The sequence below is a fragment of the Eubalaena glacialis genome, chromosome 18 (assembly GCF_028564815.1).
Source record: "Eubalaena glacialis isolate mEubGla1 chromosome 18, mEubGla1.1.hap2.+ XY, whole genome shotgun sequence".
Taxonomy (NCBI): domain Eukaryota; kingdom Metazoa; phylum Chordata; class Mammalia; order Artiodactyla; family Balaenidae; genus Eubalaena; species Eubalaena glacialis.
Window position 1 is genome coordinate 53,149,761 of NC_083733.1, and position 21,735 is coordinate 53,171,495.

The 21,735-nt window shown below is 55.0% G+C and overlaps 1 protein-coding gene across 1 annotated transcript; it reads right to left on the reverse strand.

The window, feature by feature from the left end:
- Nucleotides 1-1,502: 1,502 nt before the first annotated feature.
- On the reverse strand, nucleotides 1,503-14,589 carry ATP4A (ATPase H+/K+ transporting subunit alpha). Its single transcript, XM_061174218.1, has 21 exons — nucleotides 14,422-14,589; nucleotides 14,250-14,309; nucleotides 13,435-13,638; nucleotides 12,147-12,260; nucleotides 11,657-11,909; nucleotides 11,119-11,387; nucleotides 10,231-10,429; nucleotides 9,739-9,848; nucleotides 9,518-9,652; nucleotides 8,822-9,014; nucleotides 7,594-7,769; nucleotides 6,973-7,109; nucleotides 6,735-6,885; nucleotides 6,471-6,639; nucleotides 6,225-6,379; nucleotides 4,839-4,962; nucleotides 4,139-4,284; nucleotides 2,629-2,762; nucleotides 2,129-2,230; nucleotides 1,949-2,040; nucleotides 1,503-1,735 (listed from the first exon to the last, which is right to left on the reverse strand). Exons 1-21 carry the CDS (start codon nucleotides 14,587-14,589, stop codon nucleotides 1,707-1,709), a joined length of 3,120 nt encoding a protein of 1,039 aa, XP_061030201.1. The 3' UTR covers nucleotides 1,503-1,706.
- Between the last annotated feature and the right edge of the window lie 7,146 nt (nucleotides 14,590-21,735).

A 21,735-nucleotide genomic window follows, 5' to 3' on the forward strand; every position in this document is an offset into this window, starting at 1 on the left:
GTGTGAGCTGAGACCAAGAGGATGTTAGTGGAGGAAAAAGAAGAAAGCAGGTACCAGGCCCGTGTAAAGGCCTTGAAGTCAGAGAGAGGGCCTGGCCTTTCCAGTGAAACAAGAGCTGGTTGGAATGAGTTTGGGGGGCGGGGGCTTGTGAGACTGCAGAAGTCAGCAGGGGCCAGATCACAGAAGGCTCTGAGCCTGGGCAGTGGGGAGCCACGGAGAGTTCTAGGCAGGGGAAGGACAGTCAGTTTTGGCTTTAGGAAGAGCTCATGGCTGCTGGGTGGAGGGGGAGACTCAAGCCAGAAGGCCGGCCTGGACCAGGGCAGGGCCGGCAGGGGTAGGAGGAGAGTGGCCAGAAGCAGAGAAGTGGTGACCAGTTTATTTGGCCAGGGGGAGGTGGGTGGGGGGGAGTAGGGAGATGACCAGTGAGAAAGGAAAGAGTGAAGGAGTCCAGGGTAACACAAGTTTGGGGTTTGTAAGCTCCCCGAGGGCTCATTACATTTCCCAGGGAGAAGGAGCTGCAATGATGGGACAGTGGGTGGAATCAGGTCTGGAGGATGATGCAAAGGCCAGTGTGGGTCCCCTTGAACATGCCGGGGGAGGCTGGAGACAGATGTGGGCACCACTGCAGACAGAACTGAGGCCAGTGGGGGAGGGGGCACTGTGCCGATGAGGAAGGAGAAGCCTGGGGTCCAGCCAGAGAGACTCTCGTCAAAGGGGAAGAGAGGCAAGAAAGGGGACTGGGAAAAGCACTGGCAAAGGTGCGGGGGGGGGCGCTGTGGACAGGGGAGTCTCCAGCAGGGGAGTTGGAGGGCTAACTTCAGGTGAGGGGTGTGAGGAGGGGACCTGTGATGTGGCCTCCAGGAGTTGGTTGGGACTAACCAGTGATAGGGCGCCCATTGCAGCTGCAAAGGCAAAAGTGGAATCAGAGAGGAAACTCCTGTGAAGGGGGAAGGGGATGCTTGAGGTGGAAAGGATTCTGACCAGAGAGGGAGAGTGGGTGCTGAGAAAGGACAGCCCAGAGGTGGTGTTCAGCTAGTGGAGCAGTTAAAGGCACCGCTCTGGAGACTGCCCGTGGTCACATCCAGCTCGCCTAGAAATGCTGTAACCCTAGGCAAAGAGATGGGAATTCATTCCCCCAAGCAGCGTTTACTGAGTACCTACTATGTGCCAGGCTGTGTTCTAGAAACTGGAGATACAGCCGGGAACAAATAGCTCCTAAGTTGTAGGACTGTGGGAGATCAAAGGGGCTCATGAAAAAACACTTATTAAGACGATGCCCAGCACTGAGTAAAAACACAGTGGACGTGAGCTGGTTTATTACTATCATGCAGACATGAGTGTGTTTTTAAAGAAGACCCCCCAAGCAGCCCTCTTGCTGGCCTGGAGTCCTAAGGACAGAGCCACCTCACAGGAGCTGCTAGTTCCCACTCCCCTTCAAAGTCCCCCCACCATTCAGGAGGGGGCTTCCCTGAGGCCAGCTCAGAGGACTGGGCCTAGGGACTGCTCCTCCGGGAGGGTGGATGGGGAAGGGGAGTGGGGAGGGTCTCCCCAAGGTTGAGTTGCCGTGGGCTACAAGAGCAGACGCAGGTGGGGCTGGGACTCTTGACTGCTCAGATGTTTTGGTGGCTGTCCGGAGGGTCCCATGTGTCCCTCACCCCCACCCCTACTGTGGTGGATTCGAGGATGGCTTGAATGCAGCGGTCCTTCTAATAGTAGAGTTCCTGGTCCCACCAGCCTGGGAGAGAGAGAGAAAGGAGACTCAGTGCTGGGGGGATTCGGGGCGGGGCTGGGGTGGGGGGGAGCCAGGGGCTCAGAGGTTATAGCTCAGTGGTGGTTTGATATGGAGGGTCAAGGGCTTGGAGGTCAAGTATTGGAAATCAAAGGTCAGGGCCGCTGCTCTGAGAAAGTTTCAGCCCTCCATCCCCAGGTCCCCAGTCTCCACACTCACTCCCTGGGCAACAGCGAACTCCAAGTTTCCGGATCTCATCATAGACGAAGATGAGGAGGCCAAAGGGCATGGGGACCAGCCACCACTGGTACCTGAAGGCACAGGCGAGATGGCAAGGTAAAGGCTATCCCCAGGTCTGTGTCCTGCAGGCCCACCCCGATGCAGCTCACAACCCCTCACCGAATGGGCATGAAGTTGAAGATGTTGGGCATTCCGGGGCAGTAGCACAGGAAGCAGCCGATGCAGACCTGGAACACGATGGCGATCACCAGGATCCTGTTCCTGCAGGTGGGGCAGGATGGGAGAGGCTCAGACTGGCGGACACAGGACAAAGAGAGGCCGTGAGGAGTTGGGGACCGGATGGAAATCAGGGTACTGGGTCAGAGGAGGTCAGATAGCAGCAGCAGGGAGATCATCGAACACTGGCATGGCCTGCACCTCTCCAGCTGTGGACACCAGCCCTGTCAGCATCACCCCGTTAGCTGATGAAACATAGACGGGCCAGTTGAGAGGCATGAGGTGGGAGCTATTGGCCAGCTATTGATAAGGAACGTTAGCACCTGCACCAGCACATCAGCACATCCAGTGCTGGGGTTTGCAGCTGCAGTAAGCCCTGGTCAGGACCTGCTGGGAGTGCAACCAGGGCTCGGAGGGCAGGGTGGGGGCGGGGCTGGGGACACCTGAAGAAGCCCTGCTGGAAGGCAGAGAGGCGGCGTGTCTTGCGGATGAGGACGTCAGCAATCTGGCACATCTCGATGCTGATGAAGAACACGGTGTAACAGGTGTACTGCTGGTACAGGCGCTGCCCGAACGTCTGTGGGCCAGGAGAGAACACAAGCAGCCTGAACCCAGGCGGAGAGCCTCTGCAGGCAGCCGGGCATGCGGGGCCTAGGGCCACGAACCCCCAAATGCGCCTTCCCTTGAGTCAGAGGCTGGGGTGGGGGTAGAGGAGAGATGCAGGATCTGCCATGTTTGCAGGGCCCCAGAGTGCGGGGCCTAGAAACCTGGTCTACTGCAGCTTGGTCGTCAGTGCCTGGGCAAGCGGTAGGCCAGGCCAGTTGCTTTCATAATGAAAAGAGTGATGTAGAATGTCCTGGGCACCCGAAAGGAGGCACCTGGGAAAAGGGAATTCGAATCCTGAGGCAGGATTTTCAAAGTCCAGTGACTCCAGGACCCGGGCAGATGGCAAAAATGACCAAAGTGGGCCAGGTGGGCCTTTGAGGAACACGACACATGCCCTTTCAAAGAGGGTAGCCACTATTCAGTCCACTTCTTCAATATAACTATGTTTATACATATCAGTTAATTGTGTAAGGAACACTTACTATGCTCCAGGTCCCAAATGTTTCACATGTATTATCTCATTTAATCCTCCTAATAATCCTAACAGGTGGATTGGTGGTATTCAAACTTCAACATACATCGGAATCCCCAGAAGAACTGGTTAAAACACAAGCCCCACCCCCAGAGTTTCTGATCCCAGAGGTCTGAGGGGGAAACAGAGAATCTACATTTCAGACAAGTTTCCAGGTGATGCTGTTGCTGCTGGTCTGGGGACCACACTGTGAAAATCACTGCGGTGAAAATCACTGAGATAATATCAGTATATTAGTATGCTCTCCACTTTAGAGGTGGGCAAACTGAGGCACAGAGAGGCAAAATACCTTGCCCAGGGTCACACAGCTGTGAGGAGCAGTGGCGGACAATGAATCCAAGCAGTTTGGCTCTAAGATCTATATACTTAACCATGACAGTAAATGTTTAAGGGGAATATCCTGATCTGTCGCTCTATAGGGCAAACTAAACACACCTGCTAGCCAGATCTAGCCTCTCTGTGCTCCAGACTTTCACTCAAGTCAGCCGCACATGCAAATACTCTGTGTAAGTGATGCTGCAGGGAAAATAACAGAATGGGGGGTGGTGGGGTGTGGTACTGGCTCCACACCTGAGACGATGTGTTGCTGTCAGGGCAGAGAGAGGACCCATCTGCAGCTGGGGTCATCAGAAGCAGGAGTTCGGAGCTCAGGACAGTGGTGGGAAAGGCCCCTCACCCCAGAACTGGCAGAGAGCCTGGGTGTCTGGGAGTCTCTGGCTGAGCTCAGTCACACGTGGAGGAATGAGTGTGGGCCACACTCAAGGTAGGTGGCATCCCATGAGTCACGGGACTCATGGGATGGGGCAGGGGCTCACCCACTCCTGGCCATAGCTGTCCTGCAGATCTTGTAGGTGGTGGTCCTCCCAGTATGGCCGGAGCCCCACACACAGCAAAGGGAACCAGCCCTCCTGGGCCATGGCCGTGAAGTAGTCAGTGAAGCCAGCAAATGACTGTATGGCACCTGGGAGAGAGGCAAGGAGGCACAGGGAGACAGAGATGGAGACACAGAGAGACAGGGTCAGGGACACACACACAGAGACAGGAACACAGAAACAGTGGCATGGAGACAGACAAGAACACAGTGACAGACATAGAGAGATGGACACGAAGACAAGGACTCCAAGAGAGATCGACAGGGACACAAGAGACAGGACACAGAGAGAGGCAGGAACAGAGACACACCCAGAGACAAGGACTCCAAGAGAGATCGACAGGGACACAAGAGACAGGACACAGAGAGAGGCAGGAACAGAGACACACCCAGAGAACCCAAAAAAGACAGGAGGCAGTGACCCAGAGACAGGGTCATGGAGAATGAGGCCTGGGACAGAGAAGGGACACTGGGGACCATAGAGACCATTGTGTGCAGACAAGGACTCAGAGAATGACAGAGACCCAGGATCAAATGCAGACACCAAGATCCAGAACAAGGCAGAGCCCCCGTTAGAGACCCCACAGCAGGCAAGCAGCCCTGCAGGGGAGCCCGTGCCCCGCCCCCCGCCCCGGGGCGCGCACCGATCTGGAAGTAGGAGTAGGCAGCCAGGGGCTCGTTGACCAATCGGTCACGCTTCGGGTTCCGTGGACGCAGGTGCATGATGTCACTCTCGGCCTTCTCGTACGCCAGGGACACAGAGGGGAACTGGCCAGGAGTGGAAGGAACTGGGGTTGATGGCTCGCCTGGGCCCCTGTCCCTGACTCTATGGAGTCCCCCTCCCCGCTGCAGTGGGCAGGGACAGAAGTGAGGTTAGGAGGCAGGACCCACGGTGACCACACAGCCACACCTGCCTGGACAGCCTGGGTCCAGCTGGCCTTTGTCAGGAATGTTGGCATATCCAGTCCACATGTGTGTGCCCATCTGTCTTGGTGTCTGTCTCCATCAGAGCATCTGCATTATCTCTGCTATTGGGTGTTCTCTGTCTCTGCCTTTCTCTGTCCCGCTCCTCCCCGTCCTCCTCCTCTCTGTCTGTTTCTTCTCTGGGGTCCTCTGGTCTTGGCCTGTTTCCCTGTTGCGCGCTCTTTCTCTCTTTCTGTCCCTTACTTTCTTCATTTCTTTGTCCCCATCTCCAGTCTCTTTCTCTGTGACTGTATCTCTGCTTTTTTGTCTGTGTTCCTGTCTCTATATCTCTCTTTGTCACTCTCTATCTCTGCATCTCTTCTGTCTGTCTGCGTACATGTGTCCTCCTCCCTGTTCCCACCCCATCTGTTTGTGGACACAGAGTGGCAGCAGATTGTACTGACTGAGGGCAGAGGTGCTGGGGTACCTGAATACCTGGGCTTGAATCCCTGCTGTGCCACTTATTAGCTGTGTGACCTGGGGCAAGCTGCTCAAGCTGTCTAAGCCTCAATTAGCTCATCAGTAAAATGGGTATGATAAAGAAATAAAGCTCATCTCATAGAGTAGTTATGAGAACAAAATTAAGTAATTAATGTGTGCTGGCCCAGAGCAGACATTATGTAAGTGCTGTTGAATACAGATGTGACATGGCCATGCATCTGGCTGCATTTGTGGCTGGATCTGAGGATCTTTTCTGTCTCTCTGCCTTGGAGTCTATCTGATGCTGCTTATCTGTCCATGTCTGTTGAGGCATGTCTGTCTGTGATCCAAGTTTGGCCAGATATCCGTGTCTGTAAAATCTCTGTTTGAGTGTCCATATCTGAGTCCATGTGTATCCATGAATCTGTCCATGCCTATCTGAGTGTCCACCTATGTGTCCCCGTCTGTAATTCTGTCCGTGGCTACCTTCCTGCCTGCCTGTGTGTCCACATCTGGCTGTCTGGTATACACACATCTGTATCACTGAGTCCAAGACTTTCCGTGGTGGTCTCTGTCCATCACACCTGTCTATGGGCATATGTCTCTGGGCACTGTGTGGGTGGGGGGCACTGGGGCCGTAGACTCACGATGTCGGTACAGAGTTCTATGAAGAGGATGGTGATGCACCCAAGGGGCAGGGGCACGCTGACGGTGATGTAAATAAGGTACGGCGTCAGTTCAGGGATGTTCTTGGTCAGTGTGTAGGCGATGGACTTTTTCAGGTTGTCAAAGATCAGTCGGCCTGTGGGAGTACAGCAGGCACCTCAGTCTCCTCAGAGCCCATTTCCTCCTGTGCCCACACTGCCTGCCCCCATCTCTGAGCCAGCCCGGACCCTGCTCCACGCCTGTCACAATGGAGGCAAAGTTGTCATCCAGCAGGATCATGTCGGCTGCATTTTTAGCAGCATCCGAGCCGGCAATGCCCATGGCCACGCCAATGTCTGCCTTCTTCAGGGCTGGGGAGTCATTCACACCATCCCCCGTCACAGCCACGATTGCACCCTGCAGGCAGTGGGTACAGGTGGGAGGTTGGTCAGTGAGAGGGCAGCCCAGGGCCAGCCAAGCCCACCTGCCTGCCTTCATCAGCAGGGTCGCACCAGTCGCTGGCAGCTCTCCACAATCACCAGCTTCTGCTGGGGGCTGGTACGAGCAAACACCATCTCAGGGTGGGTACGCAGTGCCTCGACCAGCTCTGATGGGTCCATGTCCTTCAGCTGCATGCCGTTGATCACACAGGCACGGGCATCCCTAGAGAGGGAGGTGGGAGGGCATCGCTGGGGCCTCAGTCTGTGTGGGGTGTGGGAAGAACCACAAGGAAGGCTGAAGGGGGCTTACTTCCGGTTAACCTGGTCCACGGGCACACGGAGGCGGGAAGCGATGTCCTCCACTGTCTCACTGCCTTCCGAAATGATGCCCACACTGGCTGCAATGGCCTTGGCTGTGATGGGGTGGTCACCTGTCACCATGATCACCTGTAAGGGGAACCAGCAGACCCTTGACCCCTTCAGATTAACCCACTCTCCCTGTCCTCCCCAGTGGACATCCCCCAGCCTCAGCCACAGTGATTGGTTCAGGGATGAACATGTGACCCAATCTGGTACAACTGTCAGAGAGGCATTCTTTTTTTGGTGGGGTGGCTAAACAGGTGGGACGTTAGTTGGAGCTGCTGGAGGGTGGTCATCTTTGTCCACCACAATGGAGAACTGCTTGAGAATAAAGCCAGCAGAGAGAAAAGCAGAGCTGAGACGTGGAGAAAGGCAAGTTCCTAAAGACATTGAACTCCTGGATCCAGCTATATCTGAAGCTTCATTCCCCAGAACTTTTCAGTTCTTGAACCAATATATTCCTTTGTGGTTCAAGCCATTTTCGGGTGGGTTTCTGTCACAGGGTCCCTCATCCCCAAATACTGCCATCCTCTGTTCTCACCCCTGCCTGGTCCTCTCCCCAGGGGCATACCCGGATGCCTGCTGTGCGGCACTTGAGCACAGCATCAGGAACGGTGGCCCGGGGTGGGTCTATCATGGATACGAGTCCCGCAAAGCACAGGCCACTGGTTGGAAAGTTCATGTCCTCCACGTCGAAGGCATAGCCATGCGGGTAGTCCTTCTCACTCAGGTAGAGCTGGCAGAAGCCTGACCAGAAAACAGGGAAGCCAGAGAGGAGTCCTGGGTGAACCCTTTCATAGCAAGGCCAGGTGATGAGTAAAATAACCAGGTGCCTTGCACCAAGCACCTATGGATGCCTGACCCTGTGCTGAATCCTTCATTCACATTACAGTTAACCCTCTGTATTCACAGGTTCCACATCCGCAGACTTAACCAACTGTGGATCAAAAATATTCCGGAAAAAATTCCAGAATATTCCAAAAAGTAAAACTTGAATTTGCCACACACTGACAGCTACTTACATAGCATTTACATTGTATTAGCCATTATAAGTAATCTAGAGACGATTTTAAGTATATGGAAGGAAGTGCATAGGTTATATGCAAATACTCCACCATTTTACATAAGGGATTTGAACATCTGCAGATTTTGGTATCTGTCGGGTAAGGGTGTGGGGGAGTGTGGTGGGTGTCCTGGAACCAATTCCCATAGATACTGAGGGACAACTGTATCTGAATCCATCCCCACAACCGCTCTGTGAGGCTACTAGCATCCTCATCTTGCAAATGATGAAACAGGTTTAGAGAAGGGACGTTTCTTGCCAGAGGTCACACACCAAGTAACGTGGAAGATCCAGAAATTGGACCACAGGTTTGTGCCTTCCGGAGTTGAGGCAGGGGTTAGGGAAGTTTAAGGAGTCGAGACAAAAATTGGTGGGGGCAGGGGGGAGGTCAAAGGGTCAAGAGGAGGACGCTGAAAGGCAGAGGTGAAAGAAAGCAAGGGCAGGTCATCAGCTGGGGCAAGAGCTGGGGAAAATCAAGGGATCACAGGTTGGGTCAGGATAGGTAAGACCCAGGTGAGAACAGGTTGGGAGAGGTTGGGTCAAGGTAGGCATTGAGGACAGGGTTCAGGACTGAGATAGGGAAAGTCAAAGTTGAGCGTGTAGACTGGGGCAGGTCAACTGTCAAGCAAGGATGGGAAAGGTCAGGGTCAGGGCTGGGCCGGGAAGGTCAGGCAGGCTCCGTGCTAGCGCCTCCTCGCACGCGGGTTTAACCTCTACCCCGGCTTGGGGGTCTCACCCAGGACGCGTTCGCCCAGGCCTCCCAGGCTGAGGTAGGCAGTCTGGAAGGCCTCGCGCCATTGCTCATCCAGCGGCAGCTCCTGGCCCTTGATGAGGATGGAGCTACAGCGCTCCAGCACGCGCTCGGGCGCCCCCTTCATTACAAGCACGTGCCTCGGGTCGCGCGGGTCCTCCAGGGTGTGGATGGACAACTGTGGGCGGAGGAGGAGGCGGTGTTGTGGGCGAGGTCAAGAGGGAGGGGCGGGGCTTGGGGAACGGCGGGGTTGACAGCGCCCAAGCGCTGCCGCAATAGCCCTGGGAAGGTCAGGCTGGGACCGAGGGTGAGGGGCTTGCTTGGTGGGCAGGTCCTTGGTAGAGGCTGAGGGTTGGGGCGGACCTAGGGGCCTAGTTAGGGGACTGGGCTTGGGGAACGGGGAGAATTTGGGTCGGAGTTGGACTGGGGCGGGATTTGGATTAGGAGCTTCTCCCCACCGAGGGCCTGACGGCTGAGAGCAGGCGGAGTGCCCGGGCCCTCGGTGGGTTTGGCTGTGGGCGGGACGGGAGATGTGGGTGGGGTTTGGCTGTGGAGAGGGAGGTGACCGAGAGTGAAGCCCAGCCGCAGGCCAGTCCTGAATGTGGGTGGGGCCTGCAGTGGGCAGGGCTTGTTGTGGGCGGGACTGGACCGTGGGCGGGGCCGGCCGCGGCTGGTGCACACCTGGAACTTGTTGGTGGAGTTGAAGGGGATCTCGCAGACTTTGGGGAAGCGCTCGCGGTAGCCCATGGCATTGCCCAGCGTCAGCTCCGAGAACTTGAGCAGCGCAGTCTCCGACGCGTCCCCGATCACGATGCGCTGAGAACGCAGGCCGGTGTCAGGAGCGCTCCCGGCTGCACCAGTAGGCTCCCGGGATCCCCTCCCCCGAGCGCCCCGGCTCTCACCTTGGGCACGGGCACTGCGTCCTGGCCCGACTTGAAGGCAGCACGGTTACACAGGGTGAGCACGCGGCACAACGCCCGCCACGTCTCCGAGGACTGGTCAAACGTCTGCCCTGGAGGTCAGGCATCCAGGCTGGGGCCGCGAAGGAGCACTCCCATACCAGAACCGAGCCCCGCCCCCCGGAATCAGGACTGGATCCCCGCCCCAGACCTGGGTGGGACCCAAACACCTCTTCATACCCCGGGACGGAGCTTTCTCTCCAGACCCAGTATCAAGTCTCCCATGAGACCCAGTAAGTACCAAGCCCCTTCACAGACTTGCAGCTTAGCCCCCTCCCTAGACCCAGGACGCAGCCCTTCGCCTGATCCGATGGAGCCCCCTCTCCATTAATGCAAAGCCCTCCCCAGGCTCCCTTCAGTAACCTCAGAGCTCCCGCCTAGGTCTCCACCATCTACCAGATCCTGCCCAGCTGCTGTCTCCTCCCACCCCCACACCTGACTGGTCTTCTGTAGTGTCAGCCGAGTGGATGTGGTTGTCGAACCACAGATGGGACACAGTCATGCGGTTCTGAGTGAGGGTCCCCGTCTTGTCAGAGCAGATCACTGACGTGGAGCCCAGTGTCTCCACTGCTTCCAAGTTCTTGACTACACAGTTCTTGCTGGCCAGCCGCTTGGCTGTCAGGGACAGGCAGACCTGGGGGGAGGGTGAGAAATGCAGGCGTGGGGACCAAGCCTGGTTCCCAGTCCCACTTCCCTCCTCTCTCGGCACTGGGGATCCTTTACCCTAGCCACAGTACTGCGTGTGCAGCATCCCCCTGCAAAGAGTAGGCTTTTTCTTGCCTCCAAGCTTTTGTCCAGCCTGTGCTTTCCACTTGGGATGCCTCCCCAATCTGTCCACCAGATATACATAGCCAGGCCCTGCTCTAAGCTGCCCGAGCTGAGATTCTATAATTTCTCTTATCAGCACAATCAGAATGAGAAAACTAACATTCCCTGAGCCTCCTCTTGGGCTGGCCCTGGACTGAGTGCTGACTCTTGAAGGCTACCCATAGCCTTCAACACTGGACCTCAGCCTCCTCCTGTCAAAGCCCCTGCCTGTTCATCTCTGAGTCCTCAGTGTGTGGCACAGGACATGGCCCAGAGTAGCCCCGGTGGGTGTTTCCTGAATGGGTGGGATAAGTGGAGAGATGGGGATGGGGGGGAGGGTGGATGGGGGGAGGATGGATGGGGGGAGGATGGATGACGGGAAGGTGGGTGGGTGGATGGGAGCAAAATGGATAGATGAACAGATAGGGAGAGGATGGAGGGAAGCCCAGATGAAGGAACAGACAGATGGACAGGCCTCTCAGCTCACTGCACCGCTCTTCTGCTTCCCCAACTCACCGTGACAGTGGCCAGCAGCCCCTCAGGCACATAGGCTACCACAATGGCCATGAAGAAGACCATGGCCCGCAGGAAGGTGTAGCCAATGCACATGGCCACTATGAAAAATGTGGCACCAAAGAGGATGGCCAGGCCTGCGATGATGTCCACAAAATGTTCAATTTCGATAGCGATGGGTGTCTTCTCATTTTCTACTCCCGAAGCCAGTGATGCGATGCGCCCGATGATGGTGCGGTCGCCGGTGCTCACCACCAGGCCCTGCGCGGTGCCTGCAGTGGGCCAAGAGGGTGACTCAGCACCAGGTGGGCAGCACTGGGGGCGCACACAGTGGCGTGAACCAAAGGAGGGGCAGTCATGGAAGGCAGCGGGGGCAGCGTGACCTGGGAAGGGGGTGGCAATAGTGGGAGCTAGAGAGGCAGTGTGACCCGAAGAGTTGGCAGTCATGCGACGTAGAGAGGCAGTGTGTCTCAGAAGGACGCAGAAGGGGGGAGTGGAGGCAGCGTGGTCAGCTGGGCGGGTGGGTGGGGACCTCACGGACCCTCAAGGCACATGGTGGAGAAGAAGGCGATGTTGCGGGTCTCCAGGGGGCTCTCGTGCGTGCACTCGGGCGAGCGGGTCTGCGGCTCAGACTCTCCAGTCAGCGAGGAGTTGTCCACCTTGCAGCCCTGGGCCTGCAGGATGCGGATGTCGGCTGGCACTCGATCCCCGCCTTTCATCTCCACCAGGTCGCCCACCACCAGCTGATCTGCGTTGATCTGGAACTTGTCCCCATCTCGGATCACCGTTGCTTGCTGTGGGTCAAGAGCACCAGAGTTGAGCGGGATAGGGAATGGGGGTAGAAGTTGCTGCATGCAGTGGGGAGGCGGGGAGGTGAAAAGTGGGCAGAGGTGAGGACCTGTGGGGAGAGAGGGAGGCCAGGGATGAAGGGCGGGCTGGGCCTGATGGGAGGGGCCACAGAGAGATGCCAGGAGACTGCCAGCACCCATGTGGAGACTTGGAACCGCAAGTGGCCAGGGGCTGGGACCCACCTGGGGCACAAGGTTCTTGAAGCTGGCAATGATGTTGGTGCTCTTAAACTCCTGATAGTAGCCGAAGCAGCCAGTGACCACAACCACGGCAATGAGAGCCAGTGCCAGGTACAGCTGGCGGAGGTGGAGAGGGGCTGGGTTATGACTCGGGGCTGGAAGCTCCCTGCCTGAGGCCACCTGCCTGCTCTCTGGTGCCCCGGTAGTTTTCCTCCAAGGTCACCTCTGTGGTTTTCCCCCACTCTACTAGGAAGCCTCAGGCCCTATTTCCTGTGACCTGTGTCCCTGTTCCCATGCTCTTCATATCCCACATGCAACTGCCCTGTATTCTCTGTGTCTTATGTCCCTGTGTCCATACATCCCATTTCCTCTGGCTCTGTGGCCCCGTGCCCTATGACTCGTGCCCCGTGTCACCGTGCACCTTGGTGGTATGTGTTCCATTTTCCTGTGCCCCCCAAGTCTTGCGTTCCCCACAGTCCTCTGTCCCATGTTCCCGTGTCCTAAATTCCCTGTGTTCCAAGGTTCATATTCTGTGTTTTCATCATCTGTGTGCCATCCTCTGTGTCCCCTATGTCCAACAGTTCCTGTGCCGTCACGTCCCCATTTCCACGTGTGCTGCAGATCTCATGCTTCGTTTTCTGTGTCCTCCATGACCAGTGTCCCATGTCTCAAATTCCAGGTGCCTATGTCCGATGTCTCCCCATGTCTATGTACTCTTGAGTCCCCATCCTGTGTCACATGTCCTAAGACTTCTCAAGCCTCTGTCCAATGTCACATGTCCCTACATCCCCATGTCCCTTGTCCTGACCCCGGTCATATATCCAATGTCCTCTTTTCCTACATCTCAGTATTCTCTATGTCTCTGTGCTCCCATGTCTAATATCTTATGTCTCTCCATGCACTGCGTCCTGAGTCTTGTGTCTCTTGTGTCCCCATGCCCTTGTGTCCCCATGTGTGAGTCCCAGTGTCCCCTGTGCCCTCTGTCCTTGGTCTGTCCCATGCCCTCTGTTTCCCAAGTCCCATATCTTAAGTGTTGCATGTCTATGTCTTTGTATCCCTGCCTATGTCCTCCATCTCTGTGACACTGTCTCCCCTGCGTCCCCTGTGACCTATGTCCTTGGGTCTGTCTCATATCCCAATGTCCTTCGGCCCCCATGACCCATGTCTTAGAGATGTTTTCCATCTCTCTCTATCCCCATCATATGTCATTCATGTCCTGAGTCCCATGCTCAATGTCCTCTGTCCCCCAGGTCCCTGTGTCCCATGTCTGGCCCTAGCACCCGCCACTCACATTGTCGTCCGTGGTGAGGTCGCCCTCGCTGGCCTGGATGGCAAAGGCAATGAGGCAGATGGCAGCGGCCACCCACATGAGGCACTGCAGACCGCCTGCCAGCTGCCGCGCGAACTTGACGTATTCGGGGGTGCCCCGCGGAGGCCTCAAGGCGTTGGGCCCGTCCCGCAGCAGCAGCTCGGCGGCCAGGCTGGCAGACAGGCCCTGGGGGCGGGAGGAGTGGGGTCTTGGTGGTCACTAAGGACTCTCCTCTCATCAGTGAGAGCTCTCCTTCCCTGCCTCCCTCTCCCTGCCCACCCCCTGCCTTGCCTTGCGCCTCTTCCTTTCTTTCTCCGTCTTTGTTCCCGCCCCTCTCCCCATCCCTTCTTTGTGTCTCTCTCTTCTCTCTCACCTTTCTCTCGGTGTCTTTCTTCCTTCTGTCTCTGTCTGTTTTCTGTCTCTTTTTATCTGCTTCTCTTACCTTCTCTCTCTGTTTGGTCTATTTGGCCCTTTCTAATGCGTTTCTCTCTCTCTCTCTCTCTCTCTCTCTCTCTCTCCCCCTCCCCCTCTCTCTCTCCCTCTCTCTCTCTCCCCCTCCCTCTCTCTCTCTCTCCCCCTCTCTCCCTCCCTCTCTCTCTCTCCCTCCCTCTCTCTCTCTCTCTCCCTCCCTCCCTCCCTCCTTCCCTCCCTCTCTCTCTCTCTCCCTCCCTCCCTCCCTCCTTCCCTCCCTCTCTCTCTCTCTCTCTCTCTCTCTCTCTCTCTCTCTCGCCCCCCCCCGCGCCCCCCACCCCCGGCTCCTCTTCCCTATACCCACCCCTCCCTCTGCCCCAGCTCACCTTGGTCGCACTGGTCCGGTATTTCTGTTCCAGCTCGGGCACTGACAGCTGGTGGTCGTTCTGCATGGAGGAGGCACAACACTCACTGTCCGTCTCGAGGGCCCCCACCCCTGCCCTTGCTCAGCCCCACCCAGCCCCCCACCCCACCAGGCCCCCTGGGGCCCCTGCTCACAATCTCCATCTCTTTCTTCATGTTCTCCAGCTTCTCCTTCCTCTTGCCCCCTCCACTGCCCGCCTTCTTCTTGCTCATCTTGGCTGCCATGTCCCCGCTGGGACCAGGACCCAGCTCTACCTGGTACAGCTCGTAATTCTCCTGGGGGTTGGGAGACGGGGAAGGCATCAGGTCCCTCTGGAACCCCTGCCTCCAACCTCCACCCCCCAACCCCTGACCCTACTCACTGCCTTCCCCATGGTGCCCGGTGCAGCCACCCTCCTTTGCCGGAGACGGAACCTGGGATCTGGACCAGCCCTGATATACCCAGGGAGGGAGGAGGTGGAGCAGGGCGGACCTGATTACAGCTGATCACGGGGCTCCTTGGGGTGACCTCCAGGCCTGGGCAGCTTGGGCATTCCCTACTGGGCTGCTCTACCTGCCCGGACCCCATCGCAACCTGTCACTGAGATCAGGGAACCACGGGGAATAGCCATACTAACAAGAGGAATAGCAAACATATGGTGCTCATTATGTGCCTGGCACTGTGCTAAGGGCTTTCACATATTAATTTATTTAACCTGACAACTACCCTTTGAGGTGAGTGCCATTCTTACCCATGCCCCTTACAGATGGGGAGACTGAGGCACAGAGGGGTGAAGTCACTTGCCCATGTCCCCAAGCTAGGACGTGAGAGGCAGGACTCAGAACCAGGCAGATTGGCTGCAGAGTGTCCCCTTTTAAGCCGAACAGCAGGCGCCAGACCCCTGGGGGAGGGGTGGGGGGAGGGTGCTCACAGCAGCGCTGTAATAGCTGTCGTTCAGGGGACACTTGCTCAGTGCTGGGTCTGCCCTGTGCACTTTGCTTGAATGCTTCCTTAGCTCCTCACAACAGCCCTGCAAAGTTATGTTCTCTTGTTAGTCCCCATTGTACAGATGGGGAAACTGAGGCACAGAGAGGTCAAGGACTTTGCCTAAGGTTGCGATGACTAAGTATCAGGGACAGGATTCCAGCCCAGGTTTGACCCCGGAGCCTGGCTCTCATATGGTACCACCAATGAAAACACTCACACTTCACAGCAGCAGTGCCAAACATGTGCCAGGTACTACACATATGTGACCTCATGGGTCCTTGCAAGAAACCCCTGTGAAGGCAGCACTATTATTCCCATTGTGCAGAGGGGGAAACTGAGGCTCAGAGGACCCCAGAGGCATGCCACACTCTGGCTACAGCCATCACAGCCCTCAATCATTCCCCTGTCCCCACCCCAACCTGCCCAGGTGGGGAAACCACGGTGCAAAGTGGGGAAAGGACTTTTGAACTTGGTGCTTAGTGCCAGGTTTGAGGTCTGGGAACCCCCTCGAAACCCCTCCAGGCAGGGATCTCCATGGGCAGCCGTGAGGGGCTGGCCTGGTGGAATGGCAGGTCCTTGATATTCTCTTGCTTGGGCCTCACAGGGTGGACGTGTCTCCAGGGGCAAGTGTGGGTAGATCTGATAAGATAATTGCTTTGGCGATGTCCTTCTCTTCTGGGGCAGGTCACCTGGGAGCAGCTGGAGCCTCTCCCCACCACCACCCAGCTACAGGAAACCCCAAGAGAGGAGGCAGGGCTGAAGTCACACTCACTGCCCTTACAATGAGTCCACTCCTTCACTGGGGGCTTCTCTCTCTGAGACACGTGTTTTACGCGTGTAAAACAGCTTGTGTTACTCCTCTGCTTACAACCCTCCAAGGGCTTCCCTTCTCACTCAGAATAAACTCCAAAGTCATTCCTGCAAGCTCTGGCCCCAGCTCACCTGCCCCAGCTGTCTCTACTGCCAAGCCATTGGCACTGGCCTTGCTGTGCTTTGTACAGGCCAAGGTCATTCCTGCCCCAGGGCCTTTGCACCTGCAGTTCCTTCTGCCTGGTGCCCTCTTCCTTAGATGTCAGCATGGCTTTTTCTCACCTCCAAGTCTCAGCTCATATGTCACCTCTTCAGAGAGTCCTCAGTTATAATACTGCATCCCCATCAGGCTCCATCCCCTCACTCTGTTTACACACACCCTTTATCCCAACCTGACATTGTATCTCACTTGTTTGGTGTCAATCTTGTCCCATGAGAAGGAAGACCGGGACTTGGTTGTGTTTGCTGCTGTATACACAGCACTCAGAACAGTGCTCTCAGACACACAATAGACGCTCAACAGTCGCTGTTGGATTGAAAGAGGATTTATCTCTTCGAGTGGTTGGGAACATTCACTGGCAAACTTGGAGCACCGGCCAGGCCCTCAGGAAGCCTCAGTCATTGGGAACTCGTCTGGTGCCCCTCGCTGTGTCCAGGGCCTGGGGCAGATATGCAGTCATGCCTGCACAGACTAGGGAAGCCCACAACCTAAGTCACAGATGGAGAGACCGAGGCACCATCACTGGAGGCAGAGGGCTGACCTGTGATACTGTGCAGACCTCTGTCAAAACTCAGGGACTCTCCTTCTCTGGTCCCTGTCTCATTTGTTTTTCTCATTTCTTAGTTTTGTTATGTTAATTTTCAATGCTTTATATTAAATATTTTAGACCTACAAGTTACAGGGATGGTAAAATGAACTCCTGCCTACCCTTCACCTAAATTTAACAACTTGACCACATCTGTGCTAGATAGATAGATACATAGATAGATACATAGATAGATAGATTTTGGCTGAATCATTTGAGAGTAAGTTAGAGACAGGATGCTTGTTTATCCATACTTAGGCATGTGTCTTCTATGAATAAGGACACTCTTCTACATAACCACAGTCCAATGATCAAATTCAAGAAATTAACATGGATATGACATTATTAACTAACTTAGAGAATTTATTTGAATTTCCCCATTTTTTCCTCTCCTGTCATTTTCTTGGTCCAGGATCCAATCCAGGACCACACTTTGCATTTAGTCGTCCTGGCTCCTTAGTCTCCTTCAATCTGTGACATTTCCCCAGTCTTTCCTTGCCTTTCATGACCTTGACATTTTGGAAGCTATCTCCGTTATTTTGTATAATATCCCTCGGTTTGGGTTTGCCGATGGTTCCTCGTGATTGGCAGAAGCACAGCCGAGATGTGTGTCCTGCGTCACGTCAGGGCGGGCTTTATTTTTGAGTCTTCAAGCAGTTTGGAATGGGGTGGACATTTGGGGGATATCAAGAGGCTTAGGTAATAACAGGGGGCTGTTCTACGATCTCTTTATTTTCTATTCAAAACACTGACACAGTCACAGTTGGCACTCAGCTGGACTGGTGATTCAAATAGTGGAAACAGCGTCTGCCTGAGCCCGCAGACCTTCCACACCCGGCCCAGCCTGACCCTGCTCTAGCCTCAGGGCCTCATCCATTCTGACTGGTCAGTGCCCAGTTAAATATTTTTTTTTCAGCCCCCCTGATTACACAGCCTTCAGATGGTACACAGCTTTCAAGTTCTGTGTCTTTGGAGGATCTTTGCTTGTGCATTTATTCCTTCATTGCGTGTCCAAGCAACCCTAACCCTGTCTCAGGAGTGGACACAGGCGGTTGCCCACAGGCAGGATCTGGATAAAGCGGGAGGTGCGCCAACGTTGGCACTTGAAGCGGCGCCGGGGCGGACTGTGCCATGTGGGGAGGGGACGGGCAACTCCCGGCACCATTCGGGGGCAAAGACTTCTCACAAGAATCTCGCAAGCGTGACACGATCCATTCAGCACGGTGGGCAAGATTTCTCTGAGCCTGGGGCACACGGATCATGGAGAATTTTTTAGAACAATTAATGGTCAGAATTGAAAAAATTTTTCCTGACTGTTACAGGACAGACTATTAAATGGATGGCGAACATTTGAGTGGGTTTTCAGGGGAATTTGAACAAGAGTCTCCTAGAATCGTGACCACAAACACTCTTAGGGGCTCAGCGTCCTACAAGGCCTGCTGGAATCAGACCCCTGGCTGTCCCTCCTTCTTCCCCTGTGCCACTTCCCCTTCGTGTTTTAGGATGTCCGCTTGTCAAAACGATCATTTCAAGGGAATTCCCTTGTGGTCCAGTGGTTAGGACTCCTCGCTCTCATTGCCGAGGGCGCGGGTTCGATCCCTTCTCAGGGAACTAAGATCCCACAAGCCGCGCAGCGAGGCCAAAAAAAAAAAAAAAAACAATCGTTTCAAGACTTTGGCACGTGCAGTTTCCTCTGCCTGAAACACTCGCCCTGCGTCCTCCCCACGTTCAACTACCTCTTGTCTTTCCTGCTCCAGCACAGATGTCCCTTCCTCCAGAAAATCTTCTGGGACAACCCGCCAGGCTGGGTCAGGTACCCACCCTGGGCTCCCACAGACCCCTAGGCTTCCCTTTCCCAGCCCTGACCACTCAGACCCTTAATTCCTCCTTCACAAGCCTGACCAGTCTGGGCTGTCGCTATTTGGTGACATTTCATCTCCCCGCTGGACTCAGAGGATGGGATCCAGGATGCCTCAGTCACCACTCTGTGCCTGCACCACGCAGGCTGGCCTCAGGAAGTGTTTGCTGAGTGAAAGGACTCATTGTGACCTTGACTTTCTGTCTGTGTTTGGTCTCTGATAAGATAGTGGACTCAGCAATGCCCTTCGCCTCCTGGGCAGGTCACCCTTCCCCCACCTGCATCCCCCACTCCAGACCCTGGAAAGATTGATGCTAGGGGCCCAGCAGGCAGGGACCTTGCTTCCCCTTCTTCTTCCAGCTGGCAGAGGAGCAGGCAGTGGGTCAAGGAGTGAGGGGCAAGGTCGCCCCAGCCTGGCTAAGCTGGCAGCCAGGTCTCCTGTGTTCTGCTCCTTTCCCACCTTTGTCCAGAAGTGCAAAGGTCAACTGTCCTCAGGAAATTGCCAGGCTTCCTTATCTGGGATCTTAAAATCATATCCCGAATCCAACCATCTCTCCCTTCTCCGCTCCCACTCTGGTTCAACTTCCATCCCTTCCTGTCTGGGCTCTCAGCAGCCTCCTCCCCCATCTCCCTACTCCCATCTCCGCCCTCACAATCTGCTCCCCACATGAGGCCAGAGGGAGCCTGTGAACCCCTGAGTCAGACCAGGGCCCTCCTGGCTCAGAGCCCTCCTGGGGCTCCACCTCACTCCAGCTAAAAGACAAGTCCTCACATTGGGACCTGAGGTCCTGGTGAGCTGCCCTGTTGCCTCCCTGACCTCACCTCCTCCCCCCCCCCCCCAGGTCCACACCAGCCACACTGGCATCCCTGCTGTGCCTCAGACACAGTGAACAGCATCCTGCCTCCTGGCCTTTGTATTTGCTGTTTCCTCTTCCTGGAATGCTCTTCCCCCAGATTCTGCAAGGTCCCCTCTCTCCCACCATCGGGTCTTTACACAACTGCTGTCTTCCCAGTGAGACCCCTTGACTAACCTAATTAAAATTGTAACCCGCGGTCTCCCTCCTGCCCTCTCCATCTCCATCACCTTCTCCACTGCCCCCCACCAATAGCATTGATCACCTTCTAACCTATGTAATTTTTCTTATTTATTGGGTTCTTCTGTATTTTCTTAATCCTCCTGATAGAATGTGAACTCCATGAGGGCAGGCACACCTCATGCCTATTTTTGTTTGTTTGGTTGGTTGGTTGGTTTTTTTTTGACTAACGTATCCCTAGTGCCTAGAATAGCAAATAGTGGGCACACAACAAACTTTCGTTGAATGAATAAATCTCGGGTCCCTGGGACACTCAACAGTATGCAGCAGCCATCATAGTCACAAATACTGACATGGACACGTGGTCCTGCCTTGGGATGATGTTCTTTGTCACCAAAGACTCATGTCCCCAACATAAAACAGAGGGCCAGACACACACAGACACAATGTCTGGAAACCCAGGATAACAGCTGACACTCATTGAGAACTTATCGCACTCAGCCCTGTCTTCAGTGACTATACGTGTGAGCTCGTTTCATCCTCACAATAACCTCATCAGGAAAGTACTGTTTTTATTCCTATTTCACTATGAAGAAACTGAGGGGCAGAGAAGTTAAATGACTTGGCCAGGGTCACACAGCTAGTAAGTGGCAGAGACAGGATTTGAACACAGGTAGCCTGGCTGGAGAGTCCTCACAGACTTGCGGATACACAGAATCACACCAGACACCATTTGACAAAAAGGCCTCACGTGAAAACCAACCTCCATTCAATGATTTATGGAATGTTTACTGAGCACCTACTACATGCCAAACTTTTTGTTGAGCACTGAGATTTGCAGTGAACAAAACAGTCATGGTCCTGCCCGCCCGTGGTCCTTGTATTCTGGGGTGGGGGGATGTTGGGGGGCAAGGAGGGGAGGGCAGGGCCAGGACACAGCTCTGGGAAGCACACTATTAAAGAAGATGAAAGCACAGTCTGAGAGCTGTGAGAACCAAGAAAGGGGTGGGGGTAGGTGCTCAGGAGACAAAGGATAAGGGAGCCTCATGAAGGAGGGTGGGTTCAACAGTGTCTTGCGTTTTTGAGAGCCCCCAGGACCCAACACAGAACCTGGCACACAGCAGGTGGTTCACTATTTGCTGAATGAAGGCATGGCTGGAGGAGTCAAAGGCAAAACTCACAGATGTTTGATAGAAACCGTGAGAACTCAAGGCTGCATTTTATGATTAGGGCAGGCCGACTCCCCACCCCCCATGCCTGACAGGGAAGTTGAGAAAATAGAGTTAGAAAAGGTATTCTTGGATAGAGAAGTATGCAAAGTTCAGAATGGGGTTCAGAAGCCAAAATGAGGGATACAGGTCTCTTGATCTAACTGTCTAATCTGGGAGCCAAAATTCCGGAAGGGGGTGGTGAGGAGATGCAACATCTTTGATAAGACTTCCTCCAACTTCTAGTCAATCAGAAGAGGAGAATCAACAAGTGGGACTGGGGACTTCCCTGGCGGTCCAGTGGTAAAGAATCCGATGCAGGGGATGCGGGTTCGATCCCTGGTCAGGGAACTAAGATCCCAGATGCCTCGGGGCAACTAAGCCCGCGCGCCACAACTACTGAGCTCCAGCGCCTCAACTGGAGAGCCTGCTTGCCGCAAACTACAGAGCCCACGCGCCCTGGAACCTCACCACAACTACAGAGAGAAAACTCAGATGCCACAACTAGCGCACGAAGATCCCACGTGCCGCAACTAAGACCCTACGCAGCCATAAATAAATAAATAAATCTTTCAAAAAAAAAAAAAAAAGGAGGGACTGGATCAGCCTAATCAGGAAAGTAAGCCAGTCCATACCAACTGTCAGCCAATCGGTAAAAAAGAACAGAGGGGTGGGCAGGGCCAGCATAATCAGGTCAGCGGATCTGTCCAGGACACATCCCCTGTGCATGTCAGCCAATCATGAAAGGAGGACAAAATGATGATAG

Coding starts and splice junctions, on each gene's coding strand:
- ATP4A (XM_061174218.1), bottom strand. CDS start 14,589: ATGCCTTCCCCGTCTCCCAACCCCCAGGAGAATTACGAGCTGTACCAG. Junction 11,910..12,146: donor TCAAGAACCTTGTGCCCCAG/GTGGGTCCCAGC, acceptor CTTGACCCACAG/CAAGCAACGGTGATCCGAGA. Junction 11,388..11,656: donor CTCCACCATGTGCCTTGAGG/GTCCGTGAGGTC, acceptor GGCCCACTGCAG/GCACCGCGCAGGGCCTGGTG.